Source organism: Ambystoma mexicanum, chromosome 2q, assembly GCF_040938575.1.
Source record: "Ambystoma mexicanum isolate Mex_15411 chromosome 2q, UKY_AmexF1_1, whole genome shotgun sequence".
Taxonomy (NCBI): domain Eukaryota; kingdom Metazoa; phylum Chordata; class Amphibia; order Caudata; family Ambystomatidae; genus Ambystoma; species Ambystoma mexicanum.
The window spans coordinates 205,285,638-205,310,393 of NC_090924.1; the positions used below are offsets into that span (position 1 = coordinate 205,285,638).

At 49.7% G+C, this 24,756-nt stretch overlaps 1 protein-coding gene across 1 annotated transcript in view; it reads right to left on the bottom strand.

Moving 5' to 3' along the window:
- SMG1 (SMG1 nonsense mediated mRNA decay associated PI3K related kinase) overlaps positions 1 to 24,756 on the bottom strand; it is a 2,768,248-nt gene that overhangs the window by 2,457,362 nt on the left and 286,130 nt on the right. The window contains exons 17-19 of the mRNA XM_069647131.1: positions 11,650 to 11,737; positions 11,458 to 11,559; positions 10,837 to 10,977 (exon numbers count right to left, since the gene is read on the bottom strand). Of these exons, the coding sequence (XP_069503232.1) occupies positions 10,837 to 10,977; positions 11,458 to 11,559; positions 11,650 to 11,737 (331 nt within the window). The remainder of the gene's footprint in view (positions 1 to 10,836; positions 10,978 to 11,457; positions 11,560 to 11,649; positions 11,738 to 24,756) is intronic.

Genomic DNA, 24,756 nt, shown 5'->3' on the forward strand with positions numbered 1-24,756 from the left:
GAAAATGGGGTCAAAGTCTCTGGTCATCCGCATTGAAAATGGGCGACAAATTGCCAGAAACAAAAAACATCGGGCAGTGGGGGGGGACAAAAACTGTCTTGCCAAGTGTAGAGGGCTTATCCTTCGGTGCAGATAGTGTGGCTGTCGATGTCGACCATGGCTGTGAGGCCGGTACGCTGGCACCTTGAAATGCACAGGAAGGACCCGGCAGAGGGCCTCGACGACTCCTTCAGCATCAAGCTCTAAGGTTTTCTTGACATCACCACTAGGGCTCGTGAGGGGTCTGTAAAACAGAGTGCTGCTCTTGGCTCCGAGGTCTTCTGCTGGGGGAAGGGGGGGGGGGTAGTCTAGCAGGGAGTTTTTGAAATTCTCCAACGCCCATCAACTGATCGGCCCAGCCAACGATTTACCTCGTTCCGTGAACGAATCGGAGTCCCGACGATGGCAGTGGTGCCTCTTCTTGCGGGATGAGGCAGTGTGGCTCCTCGAATGGGACCGTTGGAGGTAAGACTTTAATAAGCTATCCCAGTGATTAGCAGATCCCCCAACTCTTCGTATCAGTCTGCACTACTCAGAGATCTTGGTAGAGTGGCAGAGCAGTCAGGCTCATCTTAAGAGGAAGATGTGAGCTGTAGGTAAGTACACTGAACCTAGTTAGTAACGCACAAACGCATACATTTATATTAACCCCTTAAGTGCCAATGACAAGGTATCTCATCCTTGGAATTCCCTCCAGGGTGCCAAGGACGAGATAGCTTCTCCTTTTCGGCACTCTGTTTTGAACGATCCTTGCAAAGCAGGGATCGCTCAAAACAGTAATCCAACCCCTCGGCTTTGTGAGGGGGAGGTCCCCCCTCACTGCCAGGGGGTTGGATTACCTTCAGTTTCACGTCGGTGTGCATAAAGCACACCGACGTGAAAGTAATTTTCACTGCGGCAGCCAATTCGGGCTGCTGCGGTGAAAACACAAGGCGAGTCTCCACCTTTCTCCCCCTCGATCTCCGGCTGTATTTCAAGCCGGAGATTGAGGGAGGTGTTGGAAAGGGGAAGATTCTCCCCTTTCCAACGACACATTTTGTGAAAGCATTGCTGGGCGCGGATAGGGAACAGAGCGCTCGATCCGCGCCCAGCAATGCACACTAGACACCAGGGATGTCTTTCAATGCGTGGGGGAGGTGGGGGCTGCATACAGTAAGCAGCCCTCCCCCCTGGCCCCCAAAGCGTGGGGACACATGTGCAGACCCTGGGGCATATGGCTGATCTGCCCCTAGGGAAGGGGGCAAAATTAAAAAAAATTAAAAAGGAAATTCAACGGGGATGAGGGTGAGGGGGTCCTAGACACCAGGGATTTTTTTGGCCCCCGTGAAAGGGTGGTGGCCCTCCCCTCCCACACCAAGTGGAAAGGGGGGCCACCCCTTGTAGCCCTCCCTGGGGGCAGATTGCTGCCCCCAAGGCAGGAGTACATGAGGTGCCCCCCCCATCAAATTGGAGGGTGGGGGGAGGACCACCAGGAATAAGTGTGCAGGCCCCCCAAAAGATGGGGCCTGCAGGTTAGGGCCCCCCTGGGGCAGATGGCTGATCATCTGCCCCCAGGGAAGGAGCAAAAAGAAAAGGGGAAAAAAAAAAAAGGAGATTTGGGGTGGGGGCACTAGCCACCAGGGATTTATTTTACAGAAAAGTGGGGTGGCCCTCTCCCCCTCACCCCAAGGGGAAATGGGGGCACCCCTTGTAGCTCTTCCTAGGGGAAAATATCTGCTCCTAGGAAGGGGCATTTGACCCCAGGGAGGGCTGGATGAGATGCCCCCACTTGCATATGGCGTGTTTGGTAGGGGGGGGGGGGGGTGTCACCCGACATTACATTAGAAAATTACCTGGCGGTTTAGGGTGCACCTCAGCCCCCCTCCCTCCCCAAAGTGCAGCCTGCCATCCATTTTTAATGTTTTTCTTGGTTTACCAAACTTGCCTTGGTGCAGAGCGGCACATTGGTGTGCCAATCTGGCCCCAGGGTGCCAAAACCTTACTGCCCCACCCACTGAGCGGCCTGTCCCACATTTGTTGGTAGCCCTCTCCCCCCCACCCCAAATGGAAAGGGGGGGGGGAAGTGTACCTCACGCAGCCGTTTGTAGGAGGCCCAGGGAGGCCTGCATGAGGTGCCCTCGCCACCCATTTGGGGTGAGGGGGGAGAGGGCCACCAGAAATTGTGGGACAGGCCCCCCCAGTTGGTGGGGCATTAAGGTTTGGGCACCCTGGGGCCAGATTGGCACACCAATGTGCCCCTCTGCGCCAAGGGGAGTTGGGTTAGTCAAGGAAAAAAGTGAAAATGGTGGAATGCAATTTAGGGGGGCTTTGGGGCACATCAAAGCAACTGGGAATTTTCTAATGGGACGTGATGTGACCCCCCCACACCCCTCACCCGCAATGGAGTGGGGGCCATGTAATGCAGCCCTCCCTGGGCACAGATATCTACTCCTAGGAAGGGACGCCTGAGCCCAGGGAAGAGTGCAGGTCAGCCCCCCCCTTATCTGCCCCCAGGGAGGCAGACATGAGATGAGCCGCCCCCTCCAATTGGGGTGGGGGTGGAGAGGTGCACCCCTTCACATTACAAAATTCCCCAGCAGTGTAGGGTGCCCCTCAGCCCCCCCTAAAGGGCAGCCTGCCAATTTCAATATTTTTCTTTGTAAACCAAACTTGCCTTGGCGCAGAGGGGCACATTGGTGTGCCAATCTGGCCCCGGGGTGCCCAAACCTTACTTCGCCACCCACTGGGGGGCCAGTCCCACAATTTTTGGGGACCCTCTCCCAACCCCAAAAGGAGGGGGGTGTACCTCACGCAGCCATTTGTAGGAGCCCCAGGGAGGCCTGCATTTGGGATGAGGGGGTAGCGGGCTGCCAAAACCCACTGGGGGACAGGCCCCCCAGTGGGTGGGGCAGTAAGGTCTGGGCACCCTGGGGCCAAGGGAGTTGGGTCACCAAAGGAAAAAGGAAAAATGGTGGAACGCATTTTAGGGGGGCTGTGGGGCACCCCAAAGCAACAAGGAATTTTCTAATGGGACGGGGCATTGACCCCCTCCCCCCACCCGCAATGGAGTGGGGGGCCATGTCATGCAGCCTTCCCTGGGCCCAGATATCTGCTCCTAGGAAGGGACGCCTCAGCCCAGGGAGGAGTGCAGGACAGCCCCCGCCACCCCCCCAGTTATCTGCCCCCAGGGAGGGCTACATTTTGCTGGTGTGACCGTAGGCAACATGTTTTTTGTTTTGTTTACAGCTTTTTCTGAGCAGCTGCAACATTGTGTACCTTTTTTTTATTATTCTATGGTTAGGGCCCACTGTCAGTGAGGTGGGTGAGACGGGCTGGATTGTTGGTGGTGTGGGTGGGAATGGGCTGTCTGGGCAGATCTGTTGGCTGGCTGGTACACAATTGCAGGGGCAGGCCACAAATTGCCCCCATGCCAGCAGAAAATTGGTGTTTCCCTGGGAGTGGATCCCTCCCATGTGGGTTGTCCGTCGGCAAGCCCAGGCTCCACCTCTGGCTGTGCTACGTTACAGATGTCACCTCCAGGGAGGAATGGGGATCCTGCCGGGGCTCCCTCGAGCTGCTGCTGTGCTTAGGGGACGGTACACCCACATAGTACATGGATGTCCAAGGCCAGGGACATCACCTCCAACTGCCCTGGAGTTGCAGCTGGGCTGCATTACAGCTTTTCCCTTCGGGGACGTATTGGCACACTGCCGGACTCCCTGGTGGGGAGAAGCTGTAACGCAAGGCAGCCATGGCTCCAGCAAAGTCGGCAGTAATATCCCTGGCCTTGGGCACCCTTCTCCCATGTGTTTCTTTGCCAGAGGTTCTGGGTAATCCATTCTGGGCCGATTTGCATAAGTCAGACCTCTGGATTCCCACGGGTGTCCTCTTTTGGGAAATGCATGGGGTTCCCTGTTTTCCTTGCTGACTTCGACACCCTAGGCCCAAATCTGTAGGTTGGCCACATCAAGAAAATGTGCAGTGCCGAAAGGCTTGGGGTTACCAGTGGGTTACCCTTTTCCTTTTGCGCCCCCGGTAGGGGCACCCACACGTGAGGTACCTTTTACATCGGGACACGTGTGGGGACGCGGGAAGGTAGGCCATGTGATGTTGGCGGTGTGTTTTGGTGGGTGGCCAGAGTGAAATGTCTGAGAATTGTCTTCATTTCTAGCCAATTTCAGAGACATTGCCATCTGTCCACTCACCGAAAAACATAGCCATCAACAGATGTCATACCTTCCCGCATTCCCACAGGTGTCCGATGAAAACGGTACCTCACATGTGTGGGTGCACCTACCGGGGCGCAAAAGGAAAAAGGCTACACCACTTGTAACCCCCAAAGTGTTTGAGGAGACAACCTACAGATTTGGGCCTAGGGTGTCCAAGCCACCAAGAAAAACAGGGAACCGCATGCATTTCCGAAAAGAGGACATCTGTGGGAATACGCAGAGGTCTGACTTGTGCAAATCGGCCCAGAATTTATTACCCAGAAACCCAGGCAAAGTCCGAAATGTGTTTTCGGCTTTCCCCTTGGCGCCCAGGTAGGTGCACCCACACACATGCGAAGTACCGTTTTCATCGGGACACCTGTGGTAATGCGGGAATGTATGACATTTGTTCTGTGTAGTTTTCATAACGTTTCCACCCATTTGCTGGTGCCCTTTGTCACACAACCCTTTAATTTCCCAAATGTGCCCTACATTTAGTCGCTGCTTTAGGCACCATACACTTTTGTAACCTGCAGAAGTCACCTACAATAGAAAAGGTCTGCCTGTGCTCTTTCAAAAAATGTATGCTTGCCATTCCTCACCACATTGGTTTTTCTGATTTACACATACTAAGTACGTCTGATCAGTCCGTAAGCATAAAACTCCTGGGTACCATGGCTCAGTGTTTGGCTTGTGGTATTGCTTGTTTTGGGGAAACTACACAAAATGTGCGCTTTCCTAACTGCAAGAGTTGGGGGAATATTGCAGAGCATTTATTTTCTCAAAATTCATAGAAGCCATTGCCGTACCAAGCCAACCATGTCCACCACATACCTTTTTTCGGTAATTTTCCCGCTTTTTCCCCAAACTATGGCATTTTCCACTACCTAGTTGTAGCCCGACCTGCGCAAATCCTCCTTCCTAAACTTGGAATTTTGTCTACTTCTCAGAAATATATGCCTTTTTGTCCTCCAATTCGGCTTTCCTAGCCTTTTCTTCCATTCCGTCCATGCATGTCCAATTGGCAAAAATGGACAAAATCACAGACCTTTCAAAACAGTTGATTAGCACATCAAAATAATGTTTTTGTTGCCACTCAACCTTTTCTTGAAAGCCAGGAAATTTGGGAATTCAGCACAAACCATTTTTTCCTAGCTCTTACAAGGAAAAAACCTGATCATTTTATTTGCATTTTTTGAAAAAAACACAACATTTTTTGCCCTTTTTGGTTATTTTCTCTGGCCCCCTCCCCCCCATAGCAACCTAAAATTCCTGGGTGGCGTTACGACCGCCTACATGTGGGAAAGAAAGGGGCCACATTTGGCCGAGATCTCATTTAACAAAACAGTTACAAGGCATTGAAATGAGACATACTGAAATCACCAAAAAAGGCCTTGGCACTGGGGGGGGGCATGGCACTTAAAGGGTTAAAAAAAATACATTTTTATCATATTTACACAAGAGTCACTTTTACATACTTCACAATACTTTCAAAAGGCCACTTCTCAATTGGTAGATGCTGAGCTCTAGACCTGACCTCCGGATTCTTTGGTCTGATGACGAAAGGCAGGACAATGGACGGGATCTCTCAGCAGCAGTCTCGAGGGACGACCTCTGGCATGGCTTTCAGCAACTTCTTTGTTCACTGAAGTTTTGGCACCTCCTCTGCAACACCAAAGGACGCGATTCGCCCGGTCTATCTTCTTCAGTTCCTGCAGTCCCACACTGAGGGGGGTCTGGTTAAGATGGTTTGTGTCTCTGGCGTGTCCTTGAGGGCTCGGCAAAGACTAGGACAGATTCTGCCTTTCCAACACGATGCTCTCAAAATGGGAAGCAGGTCTCCTGGTATTGGGTTACTGCAGCTCTGGAAACTCACAGGACCTTGGGAGATGGCTTAAATCAAAGTTAGTCGTCAGCCTTTTTCCCACAAGTCAAAGAGAAAGTCTTCTTCTGAGTTACTCGGTCGCTGTTAGGCAAGATTGTATATAGTAACCCTGTGGGAGACTACACCAGCCTTGTCCTCTTGGCAATAGGTAATCCAACCTTTGGTATAGGCCTGTACTACACAAAGTGGTAGAGTGACTGAGCAGCCAGGCTTATCTCAAGATGGGCCAATGTGAGATGTAGGGTTGTAACAGATTCACAGTTGCAGGTATTCAAATAACACTTATACTCAAGGTTTATTAAAATAATTATTTATTAATTTAAGTCTGTTTTAAAATAAGACGTCTTTAGAAGGGGGCAATATGCAACACTTAAATATACTTCAACAATACACTTCTTCATTTCAATTAAGTAGGTAGATACCCTTTTGGGATATCACACGCACACTTCCTACACCTGGAGGTGACCTCAATTACTAGGACACTGGACATTAATATATCACGGTTTACACTTAAAATGCACTACTGAAGTTATGGCAAAAAGGAAACGGTTAGGGGAGGAAACCAAGTTTAACAAGTTCTCCAAACAGGTATGTACTTCACAATCCCCCCCAAGGAAATATAGGTTAACCCTTTCCCAGCTATACAAGTTGGGTATGTATGACTTTTTGGACAGCCAGTTAAACAGAGGGTAAGAAGTGTCTTCAGGGAGCCAGGCCAGCCAATATCAATTGACCAAAGTCTAGGGGAGCTGAGGCACTTTTTGAAGAATAGCACACAAGTCTTGCACAATGCTAAAGAGAGTTTTTATAGTAAAAGAATCCCTGTTGGGCCAAAGCTGGGAGGCTTGTGAAAAAGCAAAGATACATGCACCTCCGCAAAAGGTAGCAAATGCAAGGCACCAGGGAGAGCAAGCAAGCTACACAAAAGAGGTAAGTACCCCTAGTTACACAGTACCTTGAGTCTGAAGACAAGGTCCCTGCTGGCTTCTGTTCCGGTTGTAGTTCCTGCAAATCCTGCTGCTGGGCCTCAGTCATGGGGAACAAGAGCAAGGACGTCTGAGGACTCCTGCACTACGGTTTGGAGGTCAGCAGCAGCAATGGGCACAGTCCAGATTAGAAGGTGTCAGCTACTCGCAAATAGCACCACCGCTGTTCTTGGACACCCTTTGGACTTTCCTTGCCTTCTGGGGTCCACCACTATGTTGAGGTGGCTCAGGCTTGGTTAGTCCGGCTTCGGGGGGAGTCCGGAGGATCTTCCTGGAGCTCGGGTCCAGCTTAAAGGAATCGTCCTGGTGTTCCTGTCCCCTGGCACTCCGTTCCTGCAGCAGCAAAGAAGTACAGCCAGCAGAGGGGGCTTCCAGGCAAGTTCGTCTTGGCGCTGATTGGTCCCACCAACCCAATGGGAGAAGTCCTCCTTTCCGGGGATCTCTAGTCGATTACAAATTCGGACCTTCAGTACTGCAGTAGGGCTTCACCGGGCAAACCAACGGTCCAGGAGGGTGCAGCAAGCTTCTCTTCGTTTCATCTCGGGTTCCTTCGTCCAGTGGTCGACACTGCCTTCCTTGCAAAAGACCTCCCCTTTAATACAAGTTTCACCCATTCATTCACAGCCTAGCTGTCACTCACAGCAGGGTGGCTGTCCTTGAAGGACAGCCAGCCAATCACCTTTGTGTGCATGTCTGTAACCAAGGAGACGAAGCACAGAGTTTCGGGAACCTCCGTTGCTTCCTGCCCTAACAGATAGGCTGAAGCCAGAGGCAGGTTTCACCAGTGAATCCCGCTAAAGACAAAAACGAACAAAAGGACCAAACCTGGTTTGGAGCGCAGAGTAAATCTCAAGAAGGAGCTCTCCAACAAGAAATGGTGAAAACAAAAGACCAGGGCCATTTTGACAAAATGGGCTCCAATCGGTGCAATACTGCAGCTGAGGATTCAGCCTGCGGTAAAAACGCACACTGGTAGGAAAATTAAACCACTGCCACCAGCCATTAATTGCAGAAAGGCTAACATAAAAAATGTTACACGAGAAGGTAGACAAAGCGGAAACAAAGTAACCCTTCCAGCACTAAGTAAGATAGTGTGTGCTGGGTCTACAAAGAGAAAAGGGTAAGTAAAGTCAATTTCACTTTACTACTCTTGTAAACAGTTTATCCAAGAGAAGGTATTTAAACCTTTGAGAGATTCAAAGACCTTATCTATGACACTGCACTGAGGGTCCTGTGTGTCAATGCAAAGAGATGATGCCTACAGAGTTTGTCAGACTCCAAAACCAAAAGAAACAGAGCCCAAGTTAAATAAAAATACACATGAGAGAGTGAGAAAAAGGGCTCATTCACTCCAGGATATAAATTAAAAGTCCTAAAGTCCAGCAAAAGAGCTAGGTGTCTCCAAGGTAAAAGGGAATTAACACAGAAATGATAATTCTCCCTAACAGTCACACATAAAACTGGGTCAGGACAGCAGTGGTCGCTTCAGTGTTGCAAAGCTTCTGCAGGCGTCTCTGATATTCCTTCAGTTACTTCAGCTTCCAGTGGTCCAATTGCTTTTCACTCCAGGAGCCTCGACTTTCATGCAGTTCCAGCACTCACTCGTGTGCAATCTTCAACAGTTTACAGAAATTGCCATTTGGCTGCCCAATCAGGGCAGCAAGACCCCCAGTGCTACCTGGTCCCATTCAGGCACTCTGGCAGACAAAGGACAGGGTGGTGGAAAACTCCTCCCCCCTCTTCCTGCCTGCCCAGACACTCTGGAGCCTAAGCGCAGACACAACTAGGAGATTGTCTATGTGACTAAAATGGCCCAGGAGCAGGGGATACTAGGTATCCCTTTGGCACTCCACATAAGGTGGTCTGTGCCAATCTCTCAGACTATAAAGTTTTAGGAGAGATACCAAGTGTCTCTCAATCCGTAAGAACTGTAGTTACTCGAGGATACTACAAAATAATTTCAAAGGAGGAACCTAAGGGTCCACAGCAACACTGCCCATAAGGGCTGCAATAGTAAAATACATCTGCCTTTAAGCGTTCTGGAGGAAAATGGACTCCATACGATAGGTAAAATACAAAGAATAGAGTTCCAAAAGACAGAGCCCATAAGAAGGAATGAGTGGAAAAAGGCACCACTCATTGAGGATTTCAGAAAAAGGACCAGAAATCTAGCAGAAAGTGCTGGGGGTCTAGCTAGGAGAGGGGATGAACCATGAAAATGATGAATCTCCCCAACACCTGCATTCTGAGCCATCGCACGACATACGGCAACCTTGCTCGGTTGCAAAACCCTGGGACCTCGAGCCATTGTGTGGTGCATGGTCTTCCGAAGTTCGAATCAGTCTGAAACTTTGGTGGCCTCCTCCTGGCTCTCCAGAGACAAGATTCAAATCCCTGAAATCCGCTCACCAGAGTGCAGGACCGAGAGTGTGAAGAGAATCAGACTGACTATATTAGTTTGTCACCTAGCTGCTGTAAAAAGGCACCAAATCCACAGAGCCGCAAGAATCTAAACTATCCATTGCTGGAAGACTCCTCTGACGAAAGCTGCTGCAAGTTCCCATCCAGTGTCCAGTTTTTCGTCACCAGACCAAGAATCCAGGAACTGGGTCATGTGCTGCTGCATCCTGAAGGCATCCACTCAAGCTCTTTTCTCCTAAGGTACTGTGTGGGGTTGGTTAATACTTACCTTAAGTCTGATGTGAATCCTGTGAGGCTGAGCGGGTGATGTGTGGTTGGGACTTTGCCCATACCACTTAACCAGGCCTAATGCTGGAACGCATCCGGGGAGCCTTCTCATAAGTCCCTGAACACTGACTCTGAAAGTGAATACTTATTTGTTGAAGAAGAACTCCTATGGAACGTTGATTTCCTACAATTGAAACCTTCATATAGCAGGAACCTAAAGCAATAGGGTCCCTCCTCTGCCTCTGAGAAAATTCATCCAATAGACTAGGGAAGGACTGGGTAAGAAAACACGTCTTTAAAACTATAGTAAGTGTAAAAGTACCTACTTCCTCAAAGGATTAGTGTGGTAAGTATCTCTGTGATTGAAGTTGTTACAAAGTGTCCTTAAATTATACTTCCCCTTTCAGTTGCATTGTGCCCTCTAAAAAGTATACAAGTTGCTTTACTTACTTTGAATGGTGTTACCCCCTTCTGAAAAGTAACAAGTGTTGGTACTGTTTAATCATTGCTTAACTGAAGGAGTATAAAGCTTACCAATAGGCAAGGAAGTAGATAATACCCAGTGAGTCTCCACCCCCCCCCCCTTTTTCCGCCAGGTCACTTACAAAGCAATTTGCCCAGGACTTTAATTTGCACCCCACGCTGGTGCATACCACACATGTGCGAATTAGAGTGCAGCTAGAGAGCAATATGGCCAAAGGACAGGGCTTAACCCACATGGGATGGGCTTTTCAATTATATAGCCCTTCAAATGCCATTATGCGGTAAAAAAAATAAATACATTTAAAAAAAAGGGTACACCAGGCAGTCATAGGCACATTTAAAAAAAAGTCAATTCTCAATGACATTATGTCTCTGTAGCAAGGACTTTACAATAATGCTTAAAACTCCTAATTCCCAAAGATGAAACTGTCAAGACTAACATGGACACCAAGCTGATAATAGGCTACTTCTAGCCACAGTACTTACTCGATCACAAAGTATTGCTAATTTATTATCAAAACAATGACTGATCAATTATATATTTCACATAGTACGAATCAAGGATTACCCAGTTCTGTTGCAGCTCCCATAAAGAATGTAACTAATGACATCTGAAAAGTCCTGTGGGTGGAAAGTGTTGCTGGGCGTTTTGCTCATGTGGCTTCGGATAGCGGACGAGATCTCTTGTATTTCTGTATGGTTGCCATTACTGCACAATATGAAAAAGAACAAAAATTACACTTACATAAAATATACAACTTTTCTAATTGAAATGAAGGCAATTCACTCTTAACTTCTGCAGGTTCAGCAGTTTGAGACAAGATAAAGATATTATCAATGTGTTTACTGTACAGGCTGTAAATGTTCTTTTGAAAAAGTAGCTTTTTAAAGTATTAACTGTTCAAATGTAAATTACAGATTCAATGCATTTAACGTCAGCGTATAGAAGAGCAGATGCAGTGGCGAATGAGAAAAGCACCATTAAAGACCGGAACATTTTCCTAAACTAAAACAATGTCCCTTTGAAAATTTACTTTGTACTCCACCTTGTAGAGCACTTGGAACTAGATGATTAAACAAGTTACATCACACAAAAAAGGTAGGAAGAAAAACAAGATCACTATTCACAAAGAAAAAGGGAACCTTTGGAAAAACAACCTCATAACAATAAAAATAAACAAGATGGTACCTCAACACAACGTCTAGAGGAACAGACTTCAAAAGTTTGCCAAAGGCTTGTCGGACACGGGTTCCACTGTAGACAAGTTGAACACGGCATACATCGACACACCTGCATGAAAGGCAAAAGCAACAATTTGCACAGTGAGTGAAAAATGTCCTCTGTATCATGGAAAAATTACTCCTTTACAACGCTTCATACCTTTGAAGAAGATCATCAGGCAGAGACGATGATAAGGTATGCAGGCTACTGCAGGCTTGGAGGCAGATGGTCATGTCTTCAACAAGTGCTTGTAAAGTGCAAATAAAAAAGTTCAGTTTCATTGTCTTTGTTAACGTTGCAGTTAAAATGCACATTTTCGCAGCAGAATACATTTGCATACACTAGAGAAAAGTTTTAATTTCAACCAGTAACTGCATCTAGGAATAAGAAATATTGCATCTCAGTGGTTGCCATGATTGAAAAGCAAATTAGAGATAGTCATGTCAAGACAGGACACAGTGCCTTTTTGAGCGCTTAACTATCAATGGGTTCCACCTAATGTCAAGTCCAGTGACAACTTGATAAATTATTGCGTCACTACTGTGCTTCGTCTCCCTCCTATAAAGTGGCAATTCTACTAATCTGATACAACCATTGGTCGATTTTATCCACTTTCTGAAAACAGGTGTTCTGTTCAGTCAATGCAAGTGACCCTTTGCTAAACCGAGAACTACTTTGGTAAAATGTACAGATGGCATTGGAAGTTTTTCTCTAGAGTTCCAGAATCTTCATTTCAAAATATGAAAACCTACTACTCAATGAGTTCACACAATGTTATTTAGACTGATCGTTCTACAAATACATTTATAAATGTAGGCCTTTAGAACATACTGAAAAATTAAACTAGCAGGTAATTATAGCATACAGTACAAATATATACTATCAACAGTTATATGCAAATAACGCAAACAATGCAGGTGAGTAATGAAGATGCATGATGGCAACCAGTCCAGAGTATGTTGGGTAAGAATTAGTGCAGTCCAACTAGTGTGGGACTACACAAGACATCATGGCAATAGGTAACACCTTTTAATCTAGCCCTGTACTGCACAAGTTGGACTTAACAGCCAGGCTTACCTTAAGAGGGGTAATGTGAGCAGAGCTGTGCAATGAAACCAGTAAATAAAATATAAGTATCCAATTAAACACTTACACATTTACAGTTACATAATGTATTTATACACAAAGATATTTACAGCATTCTTTAAAAAGCAGTAATTAGCTGTAACAAATTCTCAGTTAGGATTCAATTCAAAAAGTGAAAAAAAGCAGGTGATTAATTCATTCATATGTTACACATGTTCCAGCACCCAGAGGTGACGTCATTTGAGGTCAGTATAGCATTTATATAGTATCACCTTTGCAATAATGAGTATGCCAAGGAAGGAAAGGTTAGGGATAGATCAGAACAGAGATAAGTGATAACAGTTAGATTCTCCCAGAGGAATGCAGGGCGTCTATTATCCCAGCATTAAAGTTCTCAACAATTAAAACCTGTAAGGAAACTAGCACTGCCAAAGCCAACAGGTTCAGGAGGTCGTCCTTAGGGAGCCAGGACAGCCAAAGTCAACGGACAAAGTTCGGATGCTCTTCTTAGAAATATGTTCTTAATTGGACAGTGTTCAAAAGAGAAATCACAGCAACTCAAGAGGCGTCACTTTTAGCAAGCACAATCTGTAAGGTCAAAGCAAGCAAGTTAAGTTCAACTTAGTGTAGGGTTAAATCGCACTCCCAAAGATAGAAAGCACCCATAATGGCAAAAGAATCAAATACTCCAAGCCCCACAGTACCTTGAGAATTAAGAACGTGTTCCAGATGGTTGCCTTCACGATGCAATGAAGTAGACCCTTGTTCCTGGTCGTGGTGACGAAAGGGAGGACATCTGGCGGGCTCCTGCCACAACACTCTAGAGAGGAATTCGGCAGCAATCATTTTCCATCGATTCAGCAGCTCTTTTTGGTTTTGGCACCTTTTTCTCAGCGCCAATGAAGAACGAAAAGCTCTGGTTAGGATTTCCTTGATCCCTCAATTTCTTGCTTCTGTAGGGTCCTCTGGATGCCCACGAAGATCTGGCCGGATATAGACTTCGCAAGACAATGCACTCACAAGTGGTCGCGGTACCCCTGGTATTGGGCTTCTGCAGCCTTGGAAAGTTGCAGCAAATCGGGGATTGCGCCAAAATAGAGTGCCTCAAGGCTAGTTGGTCCCACCAGCCTAAGGGAGGAAGTCTTCCTTTCCGGGTGTTCCCTGTCGATTTGAAAACTGGGACAGCACAGCTGCAGGGCTTCACTGGGCACTTTGCAGTCCAGGAGTGTGCTGCTGGCGTCTTCTCTTGTCTTCTGCTTCAGATGTTGTCCTCCAGTGGTCAACCCTGCTTCTAGTCCCAAAAACCTTGCTTTTTATGCAAGTTCCCATTCATTCACAGCCCTAGGCTGTCAATCACAGCATGGTGGCTGTCCTCCAGGACAGTCAGCCGGCCAATAGGAACTTGTTTCACTCAAGCACACCTAGAGACTTCCTGCCTTTCCAGACATATTGGAGCCTTAGCTTCAGGGAAGCCCGCCAAAGGCAAGACACACAAAGGACTCAAACCTGATGCAAACAGAGTAAAAGCCTTGAAGAAACTAAAACATAAGACAGGGGCCATTTTGAGAAGGAACAAGTTACTTACCTGTAACTGTTGTTCTCCAGCATGGGTCTGGCATGGATTCACATGCTCATGAATATTCCCCGTCGTCAGGCTGGGAATCCTCGGTAAAGAAAAAACCAGTATCAGTTTCGTTTCTGATCTGTCTTTCGTAGTAATAACCAATCACTGGTCTCTGCGTCATACTGACCACAGCCAATGACTGCCCTCTACCTAAGCACCGCCTCTGGCAGCCATCTTCAGATTTGGAAGCACGTGAAGTGGCAGTATGACCAAGTGAAGAGCCGCAGAGGGGTAGGCGGGAGGGTTCGCATGTGAATCCATGCCAGACCCATGCTGGAGAACAACAGTTACAGGTAAGTAACTTGTTCCTTCTCCAGCATGGGGTCTGGCATGGATTCACATGCTCATGAATAAAGAATAGATAGCAGTACACACATGCACAACCACGGGAGGTGGCAAAGGCTCAACATTAAGCATCACATCAAACTCAACATTAAGCATCTTACCTCCTCACCAGGCTCACCTCAGGCGAACAGGTTGCGCAGCACTGCTTGGCCGACCCTGGACTCCTCCCTGGAATCCCGGTCGACGCAGTAGAATTTCGTGAAGGTGAGCGTCGACCTCCACGTAGCAGCCCTGCATATGTCCAGCAGGGGCACACCAGATAGGAACGCCGTGGTAGCTGCGATCGCTCTGGTGGAATGGGCTCTCGGACGGCCAGGCAGCGGTCGGTTTGCCAACCGGTGACAGTACATGATACAGCCGGAGAGCCATCTGGAAATGGAAGCCTTCGAGAGAGCCTTCCCCTGATTGACAGGTCCAAAGTTCACAAAGAGTTGTGACGTCTTCCGAAAACACTTCGTGCGGTCCACGTAGAACTTCAGCGCTCTAGCCACATCCAGCGAGTGCAAAGTCCTCTCAGCCGGCGACGAAGGCGACGGGAAGAACACAGGTAACACCAAGGGTTCGTTGAGATGGAAGTCCGACGGTACCTTGGGCATGAAGGAGGGGTGCGTCCTGAGCACTACTCTCGTGTCGTGGAAAGTCAAGTACGGGGCCTTGCAGGAAAGGGCCTGGATCTCTCCCACTCGTCGTGCGGAGGTGATGGCCACAAGAAAAGCTGTTTTCCTCGATAGAAACTTCAACGGGGCCGAGTGCAGAGGCTCGAACGGAGGTCCCATGAGCTTGGTCAGCACCACGTTGAGCTCCCACGCCGGGGCCGGAGCCTTCACCGGCGGGAACGATCTGAACAGTCCCTTCATGAACTCTTTCACCAGACGATGAGACCACAAGGACGTCCGCCCCGTGGTTCTGGTGTATCGGGAGATCGCAGCAAGATGAATCTTGATGGACGCGTGTGCCAGACCAGCTTTGGCCAGCGTCAGCAGGTACGGCAGTACTTGGGGGGCCGTAATCCGTAGAGGGTTAATCTTCTGTGCGTGGCACCAGACAGAGAACCTCTTCCATTTGTGTCCGTAGCATTTAAGAGTCGAGGACGCCCTGGCCTTTGCAAGAACCTCTCTGCAATCGGCCGGTATGTCGTATCCTCCAAACTCTAGCGCTGCAGGAGCCCGGCCTGCAAGTTCAGCGACTTCGGGTCGTGGTGGAGGATGGCGCCTCCTTCCCTGGAGAGCAGATCCGCGTCCGCCGGCAGCTTGATCGGCGGGGACGCTGACAAGTCCAGAAGGTCCGGGAACCATATCTGCCTCGGCCACGCAGGTGCGACGAGGATCATCCTGCACCGTGACCTCTTGAACTGGTTGACGAGCCGGATTAGCAGAGGCAAGGGAGGGAACGCGTAGAGGAACAGGCCCTCCCAGGGGAACGAGAAAGCATCGCCCATGCTCCTCGTCTGGGGAAACCTGCTGGCGAACCTCCGGCACTTGGTGTTCGTCGCCGTCGCGAACAGGTCGATCTGGGGTGTGCCCCACCGTCGGAAGAGGCGATCCACCAGATCCTGCCGTAGTTCCCACTCGTGGCACGAGCGCAGCTCCCTGCTGAGTGAGTCGGCGATGGTGTTTTTTATCCCTGCCAGATGAAACGGCACCAGAAAAATCCCTTGGGCAAACGGCCCAATGCCACAGGTCCTGCGCCTCCTTGGACAGCGCTGGGGACCTGGTTCCGCCCTGTTTCCTGATGTAAAACATGGTGGTGGTGTTGTCGGTGAAGATCCTCACCACCTTGCCCTTGAGGGACGGAAGGAAGGACCTGAGGGCCCAAAACACTGCACGGAGCTCCAGGACGTCGATATGCAGGGACTTCTCCGTCGGGAGCCAGAGTCCCCTTGCGTGCAGATTTTCGGTGTGCGCTCCCCACCCTTCCAGGGAGGCATCCGTGGTCACGGTCTCCTGGTGGGCTGGGGTCTGGAAGTCCATGCCCGCCGTCAAATGCGCGCGGGTGCCCCACCACCGTATCGCTCGTCGGAAACTCTCGTCGAGCTTGATCCTTTCCTCGAAGCTGCCCGTCGTCTGGATCCAGCGCGCATCCAGGAATTCTTGCAACGGGCGCATCCGGAGCCTGCACATGGGAATGAGGTAGATGCAGGAAGACATCATCCCGAGGAGGGACTTGATGGACCTCACTTTGGCCGCGTCGGCCACCAACATCCGTTGCACCTTGCCCAAGAAGGTCCTGGTCCTCTCCTCCGACGGGGAGGCCAGAAGGGACACTGTGTCGAGCCTGGCTCCCAGAAACAGTGCGACTTGCGCGGGCACCAGGTGGGATTTGGCGTAGTTCACGGAGAATCCCAGGTCCGTGAGGAGTTGGACGGTCCTTGCCGTGTGGACCACGGCGAGCTCCCTCGTCTTGGCGCGGATGAGCCAGTCGTCCAGGTAGGGGTAGACGTGAATCCCCTCGCGGCGCAGCTGCGCCGCCACCGGTGCGAGGCACTTGGTGAATACCCTGGGTGCCGACCGTAATCCGAAGGGAAGGGCTTTGAACTGGTAATGACGCCCTTGGACCACGAATCTGAGGAATTTGCGGTGCCCCTTTAGGATGGGAATGTGGAAGTAGGCATCCTCCAAATCCAACGACGATAGGAAGTCTCCTTCCTCCAGCTGACCCAGGACGTGCTGGAGGGTGACCATCCGGAACTTCTGCGCCTTGATGAACTTGTTCAGACGTCGCAGGTCCAGGATGGGGCGCCATCCTCCCGTCTTCTTCTTCACGAGGAAATATCTCGAGTAGACTCCGGAGCCCCGAAGCCTCTTTGGGACGAGTTCGATGGCGCCCTTTCTGAGCATCGCCTTTACCTCCAGGAGAAGTTGAGGGACGTGAAGTTCTTTCCTGGCCACGGGGGGGACGCGCGGGCACCTTCTTTGAAACTCGAGCGCGTGGCCCCGGGCCAGGGCGTCCAGCACCCAACGGTCGGTGGAGATGGACTCCCACACGCTGACGAAGCCCGCCAGCCGGCCTCCCACCGGGGTGCTTCGGTGGGGGCCCGACCCCACGGCCGGTTCAATCCTGCTTGGGCGCGGCCTTGCCGCCTTGACCTCCTTGGCGACGACGGCGGGGTCCGCTAGACTTGCCTCGTCCTCTGTAGGCCTCTTGCGACGACGAGCGGCCCGCTTGACGGTAGGAAGCGAAACCGCCGCCGGAACCTTTGGAGGCGCCCTTGCCTCCGCCGCTCCGAAAGGGCGTCCGTCGTTGCAGGACTCCAAGGGCCCGGGCCGTCTCAGTATCCGCCTTGATGGCCTGAAGGGAATCGTCCACTGTCTTCCCAAACAGGTTGTTCCCGTCGAAGGGCATGTCCAGGACTCTGGTCTGGACGTCCTGCCGGAAATCCGTAGCTTTGAGCCATCCACGACGTCAAAGGCAAACGCCGTTGCCCAGCTGGCGGAACCCGGTGTCGGCGATGTCCGTCGCCACGGTGATGGCGTGGTCCGAGGCCACCTCACCTTCCTGCAGGATCTCAAGGGCCTCCGCCCTCTTGTCGTCCGGCAGAAAATCCAGCAGGGGAGCTATCTTGTACCAGAGCTCCCTGTCATAGCGGGCCACGATAGCCAAGGCGTAGGCCGCTTTAATCGTCGTCGCTGCCGACGAGATGACTCTACGTCCCATAGCATCCAATTTCTTTCCCTCGCCGTCCGGCGGGGAAGTCGATATGGAGGCCGCACCCCCCCCCCCGCTTTCTTCCTGGCTGCCGCGGAGACGACGGAGTCCGGGGTAGGCTGCGCCCGGAGGCACAGGGGGGCCGTGTCCGGGACCCGGTACTTTTTCTCGTACCGGTCTCTTCTAGCTGGCGTCGTGGAAGGGTTCTTGAGGAGGGAAAGGCCCTCATCCCAAATGTCGTCCAACAGAGGCACTGAGAGGACCGTCTTCCTCTTGGCCTCGCGCCGCTGATAAAGGAAGCCTTCCTTTTTCTTCTCCTCAGGGCAGAGTTGGAAAAGCTCGGAAGCCCTGGAGATCATGGAGTGGAAAGATCCGATCTCGTCGGGCGGAGAAGCTCTGGTGGGAGGCGACGACGGAAAATCCTCGTCGTATGCCTCGTCGTCCGTACCCGTCGCTGCCGTGTCAGTCCCCGTATCATCCCCTCGGGTGGACGGGGAGGAGGGCTGGAAGGGGCGCGACGGTTGAAAAGGAGGTGGTGGATGGATCCTTCTTTTCTTGGTAGGGGGAACACCAGAAGGTCCCGGTTCTGGATCCCCCGACGGGAGAGGTTCCTCCGTCGGTAACGGTAGCCTCGTCCTTATCTCGGAGCATAAGGACTGTATGGCCAACAAAATGGCCGCCGAGTTGTCTTGCGGCGCTGGCAGAGGGGAATCCGACGGGCGAGCAGGGGCCCCGTCGGTATCCTCGACGATGTCGTCGTCGTCACCTGCGTCGGGGTCCATTCCGACGGGCTGGCCTTCTTCCACGCCTAGGCCGTGGCTTAAGACCTCGATCAGCTCCTCTTCTGAGGTTGAGGCCGAATCTCCGACGCCCTGCCCCCCCTTCTTCTTCCCCACGGAGGGTTTCACGGGGGTCCTATCGATGGGCACAAAGGAAGACTCCCTCCGAGGAGGCAGGGAGATTCTGGGCCCTGAGGTCGCCACCACTGGTGCAGCCACCACAGGCTGAGCCAGGGCCGCCGCGACCGTTTCGATAGAGGGCTTGGTCGGATGGATCAAGGCCTTCACCACCTTAGGTGCGCTCACCGCCTTATCCTTGAGGGAGGGGGCACTGCCACGCTCCTCCTGTGCCTTAGAGCTCGAACGGGGCCTCTCCAGGAGCTTCGCCGGGTGCTCGGCCTTCCTCTTACCCGACCCAGAGCGTTGGCTCGTGGTTGATGGTGCCGGGGAGGGTGCGCCCTGCCTGGCGCCCGTAGAGCCCGACCGTTCGGCGCTCCCGGTGCCAGCGGACTCGCGGTGCTTGGCCTTATGTTGGGCCCCCGTCGCCGGGGCGCCCTCAAAGGTCTTAGAAGACCGCTCGGATTTCTTCTTCTTCTCGCCAGACGGGCTCTTACCCTCCAGCCAGTTGGCGAGACGTTGATGGCGGTCCTTCATGGTCCGTTCCGACATGTTGCCGCAAAACGCACAGTCCTTCTCCACGTGCGTCTTGTCCTCATGAAGGCAGTAAAGGCAGAAAGAGTGTTCGTCCTCCTTGAAGACGTTCTGCAGCTGGCATCCAGGGCAGACCCTGAACAGCTTTCCGGGCGTCGAGCTTCCCTTCTCCTGGGCCATCTCCGAGACCGGGCCTGAGAAGCTTCTGGATTCCTCCGAAGTGTAGCTCGACGAAATCTTCACCCTTGAGGGGCACAGATGAATCCGACACGGGTCCCCGTTGATCGGATGTTGGATCGGTGGAGCTTGAGGCTCTTTGACCGAAAGAATCGAAGTTTTTTTGTGAAAAAAGCGCGAAAAAAGCACTAACGCTCGAGAGCAATAGCACGAGGATCCCAACACATGAACGTGCGGTAAAAATCTGAAGATGGCTGCCAGAGGCGGTGCTTAGGTAGAGGGCAGTCATTGGCTGTGGTCAGTATGACGCAGAGACCAGTGATTGGTTATTACTACGAAAGACAGATCAGAAACGAAACTGATACTGGTTTTTTCTTTACCGAGGATTCCCAGCCTGACGACGGGGAATATTCATGAGCATGTGAATCCATGCCAGACCCCATGCTGGAGAATATTCACCTTTGGAAGCACTGAGGTATCAGCCTGCAGATATGGGTCATTAGGTAGTAAATAAAGAAACCACTGCCAGCAGCCATTCAAGTGAGTTAGTTTAACAAAATGTTACATGAGGAATGGGTTATTACTATGTAACCCCCCCAGCGCCCCACAAAGGGTGGTGTGTGGTGGACCCATTAAGTACAGGTAAGTAAGACAGGGGTCAGCTTACTATTTTTGGGGAAGGTGCTGTGTGTCACAATGCAAAAGCAGATGCCTATGGAGTTTACCAGAAAGTAAGGAACAGAGAAAAGCATAGTCCTGTAAACACAGGAGTGAGAAAAAGTTCCCACTCAGGAGTAACATTTAAAAAGCCCAGAGTCCAACAAACAAGCTGGGGGTCTCTAAGGTTAAAGGGAATTGGCACAGAAAGGACAATTCTCCCCAACACAAGTCACCAACCATGCACAGGACCTTTTTGCCACACTTTTGATTCCTTTGCCCATACCATATGCCAGTATTTAAAAGTTCATGCTGGCTGTGCCCAGATCTCTCCATGCATGCTGCAGCAGCAGTATATGCCAGTATTACTCTACAAGGCCTCCCATCCAGTACAAAATGCCATGACACAGAGGGTATATCTAGATTGGTTATACCAAGATATGCTAGATTACCATGCAATCACATTTATGTTCACTTTTCACTTGCATGCAAAGTGCAAAAATGCCATGACACACAAAGAATATATGTTTACACTGGAGCCACCAATGTAAGCCACATTAGTGCCGTTTGATTTATTCTTGATGCTACATTAAGAAAATGTATGCAAACTGATCGTTGTCCCAGTCTGCAGGAAGTTAGGGAGGGTCCCGAAACATCTGTCCTTTGTCTCTAGGAACTGGTTTCACTCAGGCCCACCTATTGGCCGGCTGTCCTGGAGGACAGCCACCCTGCTTTGTGACAGCCTATGGCTGTGAATGAATGGGAACTTGCTTAAAAAGCGCGGTTTGTGGGACTAGAAGAACAAGAGTCCACCACTGGAGAACAGAATCCAAAGCAGAAGACGAGGGAAGACACCAGCAGCACCCTCCTGGACCACAAAGTGCCTGGTGAAGCCTTGCAGCTGTGCTGACCCAGTTTTCGAATCGACAGGGAAGACCCCATAAGGTCTTCTTCCCTTATGCTGGTGGGACCAACTAGCCTCGAGACAAACTATGTTGGCGCAACGGCAACACCCGACTTGCTGTGACTTTCCATGGCTTCAGAAGCCCAATACCTAGGGTGCCTCGACTACTTCTGAGTGCATTGTCTTCGAAGTCCGAATCTGGCCAGATCTTCGTGGGCATCCCACAAGCAAGAAATCTGCGTTCAGAGTCCACGAACAAGGGATCAATAAAATCCTAACCAGAGCTTTTCGTTCTTCATTGGCGTTGAGAAAAAGGCGCTAAAACCACAGAGCCACTGAATCGACAAATCTATTGCTGCCAAGTCCCTCTCTTGAGTGCTGCTGCAGGAGCCTGCCAGACGTCCTCACTTTGGTCACCATGAACAAGGACCAGGAAAAAGGGTCAACTGCATTGCAAAGGCAACCAGCTGGAACACTTCATTTTCAAGGTACTTTGGGTATTTTATCCTTTCACCATTAAGGGTGCTTCCTTCCTCTGGGAGTGAGATTTAACACAACACCAAGTTGACCTCAATTTACCTGCATTGGCCTTACAGCTTGTGCTTTCTAAAGGGGACTTCTTGAGTTGTTGCGATTTCTCTTTTGAACACTGCCTATTTAAGAACATTTTTCTAAGAAGAAAATCATCAGAACTTTGACCACCGACTTTGGCTGTCCTGGCCCCCTAAAGGCCTCCTTCTGAACCTATTGACTTTGGCATTGCTTGTTCCCTGACATGTTTTAAACACTTTAATGCTGGTATAATAGACTGCCTGCATCCCTTTGGGAGAATCTGTTATTATAAGCCATCAGTCTGTTCTGATCTAACCCTAACCTTTCCTTCCTGAAAAACTCACTATTGCAAAGGCGATACTATATAAATGCTATACTGACCTCAAATGACATCACCTGCGGGTGCTGGAACACATGTAACATAATTACCCACCTGCTTTATTGTTCATTTTTTTAAAATTGAATCCTAACTTGGTACTGATGTCACAGCTTTTTAAAGAATGCTTTAAATATCTTTTCTGTATAAATAATGTATTTATTATAACTATAAGTGTGTTAAGTGTTTAATTGGATACTTGTATTTACTGCTTTCATTGCACAGCTCTACACGTCACATTACCCCTCTTAAAATAAGCCAGGCTGCTCAGTCACACTACCAACTTGTGTAGTACAGGCCTATATTAAAAGGTGGGTTACCCAATAGCAAGGAGCTACGTCTTGCGTAGTCCCAGACCAGTTGTACTACACTAATCCTTACCCAACAACTTGCAACTATTGGGATTTTTTTCATGTGCTACTGTTCGGGAGATTTATCATTTCTATACTTCATCCCCTCGTTAGGACAGTTTTTCTTAAGTCCCACTAAGGGCTTAGTACAAGACTCCACTCTTAGTATAAGGCTGTGCCACATGAGTTCATGGTAGCGTAGACAGAGCAGGGAGCGAGGGCTGTAGAATCAGTACAAAGAAATTGCATTAAACATATGGTCCAAAGAAACAATGAAACTAGGTATTGTAAACAAAGTGTTTTTTATATACAAGCAGACCAAGACATTCTTGGTTAAATAAGTATGATCAAAGCAAATAAACACATTATAAAAACACAACTCTATGCTTTAAGTACACAGATCAAAGCCAAGACCTCATTTAGAACACCAAACAGTATTTCTAGATGGGTCAGACCTTTGTATACACATTCAGTAAAGGGCACACCGATTCTTGGGGAGTAAAACCATAAGTTACTTTCAGATTACTTTACAGTAATTCAAGGGAAGTAGACACTAGCAGTTGTACAGTGATGCTCAGCAAGGAAATCACAAAGTAAATCAACTGGACAGTATACTTTTCAGAATAGTGGGACACTCATTCCAGGAACAGTAAAAACCTATAACTACATGTGTGATAAAACAGTTACACTAGGCGAGTACAACCGAAGGGTGTAATATACTATTAAAGGTGCTTTTTGAGGTCAGTGAAACACAGATTGAGATAACTTATTTTAGGACGGCACACAGCCAACTCCAGGTAAATCCAACCCAAACACTTTTTAAAAGGAGCTATCAGCAACTGAAATGCAGGTGTAAACCTAAGACTCTTTTTGTGCCGGTCTAAAAACAGACCAGGGAAAGCAAACTCCCCCCCCCCCCCCCCAATGCTCCTCTTTATGTACGACTCAAGGTTATTCTAGGTAGGTAAACCTAAAACAGACTTATTCTTGACAGGCTAACAGCAAGTCATGGAAAGCAGGACCCAGTAGAGAACCATATACACCCATTCTCTGAAAGAAATAGTTAGTGAAGCCAAGAGCATTATTTTTGGGAAAGAGCACAACCAATTTACAAGCGAGTAAAAATAACCTTACATCTACTTTCTATTAAAATGGCAAAACAATTTGTAAGGAAAGGAGTTATATACTTTTCAGAATGGCTGAACATTCCTAAGGTAAGTAACTTTTGCAACAGTTCACGCTCAGAGTTACAGTTACCAACCAATTCTTTTGCAATTAACTTTTAAACATGTATTCTCTTTTCTAGGCCAAAGGGCCAATCCTTTAAAGGTCTTTCCCTTATTCTTGAAGCATGCGTGTTCTCACTGGCAGAAGGGGTTGGGGGGGGGTGGAGGGAGTGGGGTGGGGGGACCGGGTGGGGTTCTAGTGTCCAACAGGCAGGTCAGGAAGGATGACTGTTAGAATAAGTACTTTACTTTTAGAGTTAGTCGAGGGTCCAGGAGCTGCAGAGAAGACACCCTAGGAGGATTCCAGCAGTTGGCCTGAGTGAACTGGACGAGAAGCCCCGCAATCACAGAAAACACCCCAAAACTAGACAGGAATCAAGAGACTTAAGGTAAGTAAGTGCCCTAGCCTGAATAGTACCTCAGCACAGAATAAGATTTTGCAGCAGGAGAACTTCAGAATCTGTAACCAAAAACACAGTTGTTGAATTTCTTCAGTAGGAAGACAGGCCACTGGAAGGATATTTGCAGCAAGGATAATGGGGCAGGCTCTAGGTAAGGTTTTCCACGCATCTGGAAGCAGCTCTGTGGATTTGGCACCTTTTTCAGGAGCACAGAAAACGGAATATCACTGGTCGGATTCTCGTCGTTCAAGGTTCAGCACTCTGGTGAGGGGACTTTTCAGACTTGAAACGTGCCTCTGGCGATCCAGCAGGATGCCCACGAAGTTTGAGAGATTCGGAAGACCGTGCCCCGCACAATGGGTCAGGATCCCAAGGTATTTGGGGTTTTGAAGCCTCGCAAGGTTGCAGCATAGCGTGGTATGGCTCAACATGCAGGCCTTTAGTCTAGTGGGTCTCACCAGGCTTTGGGTCGGGGTTGTCATCTTCAGTGTCC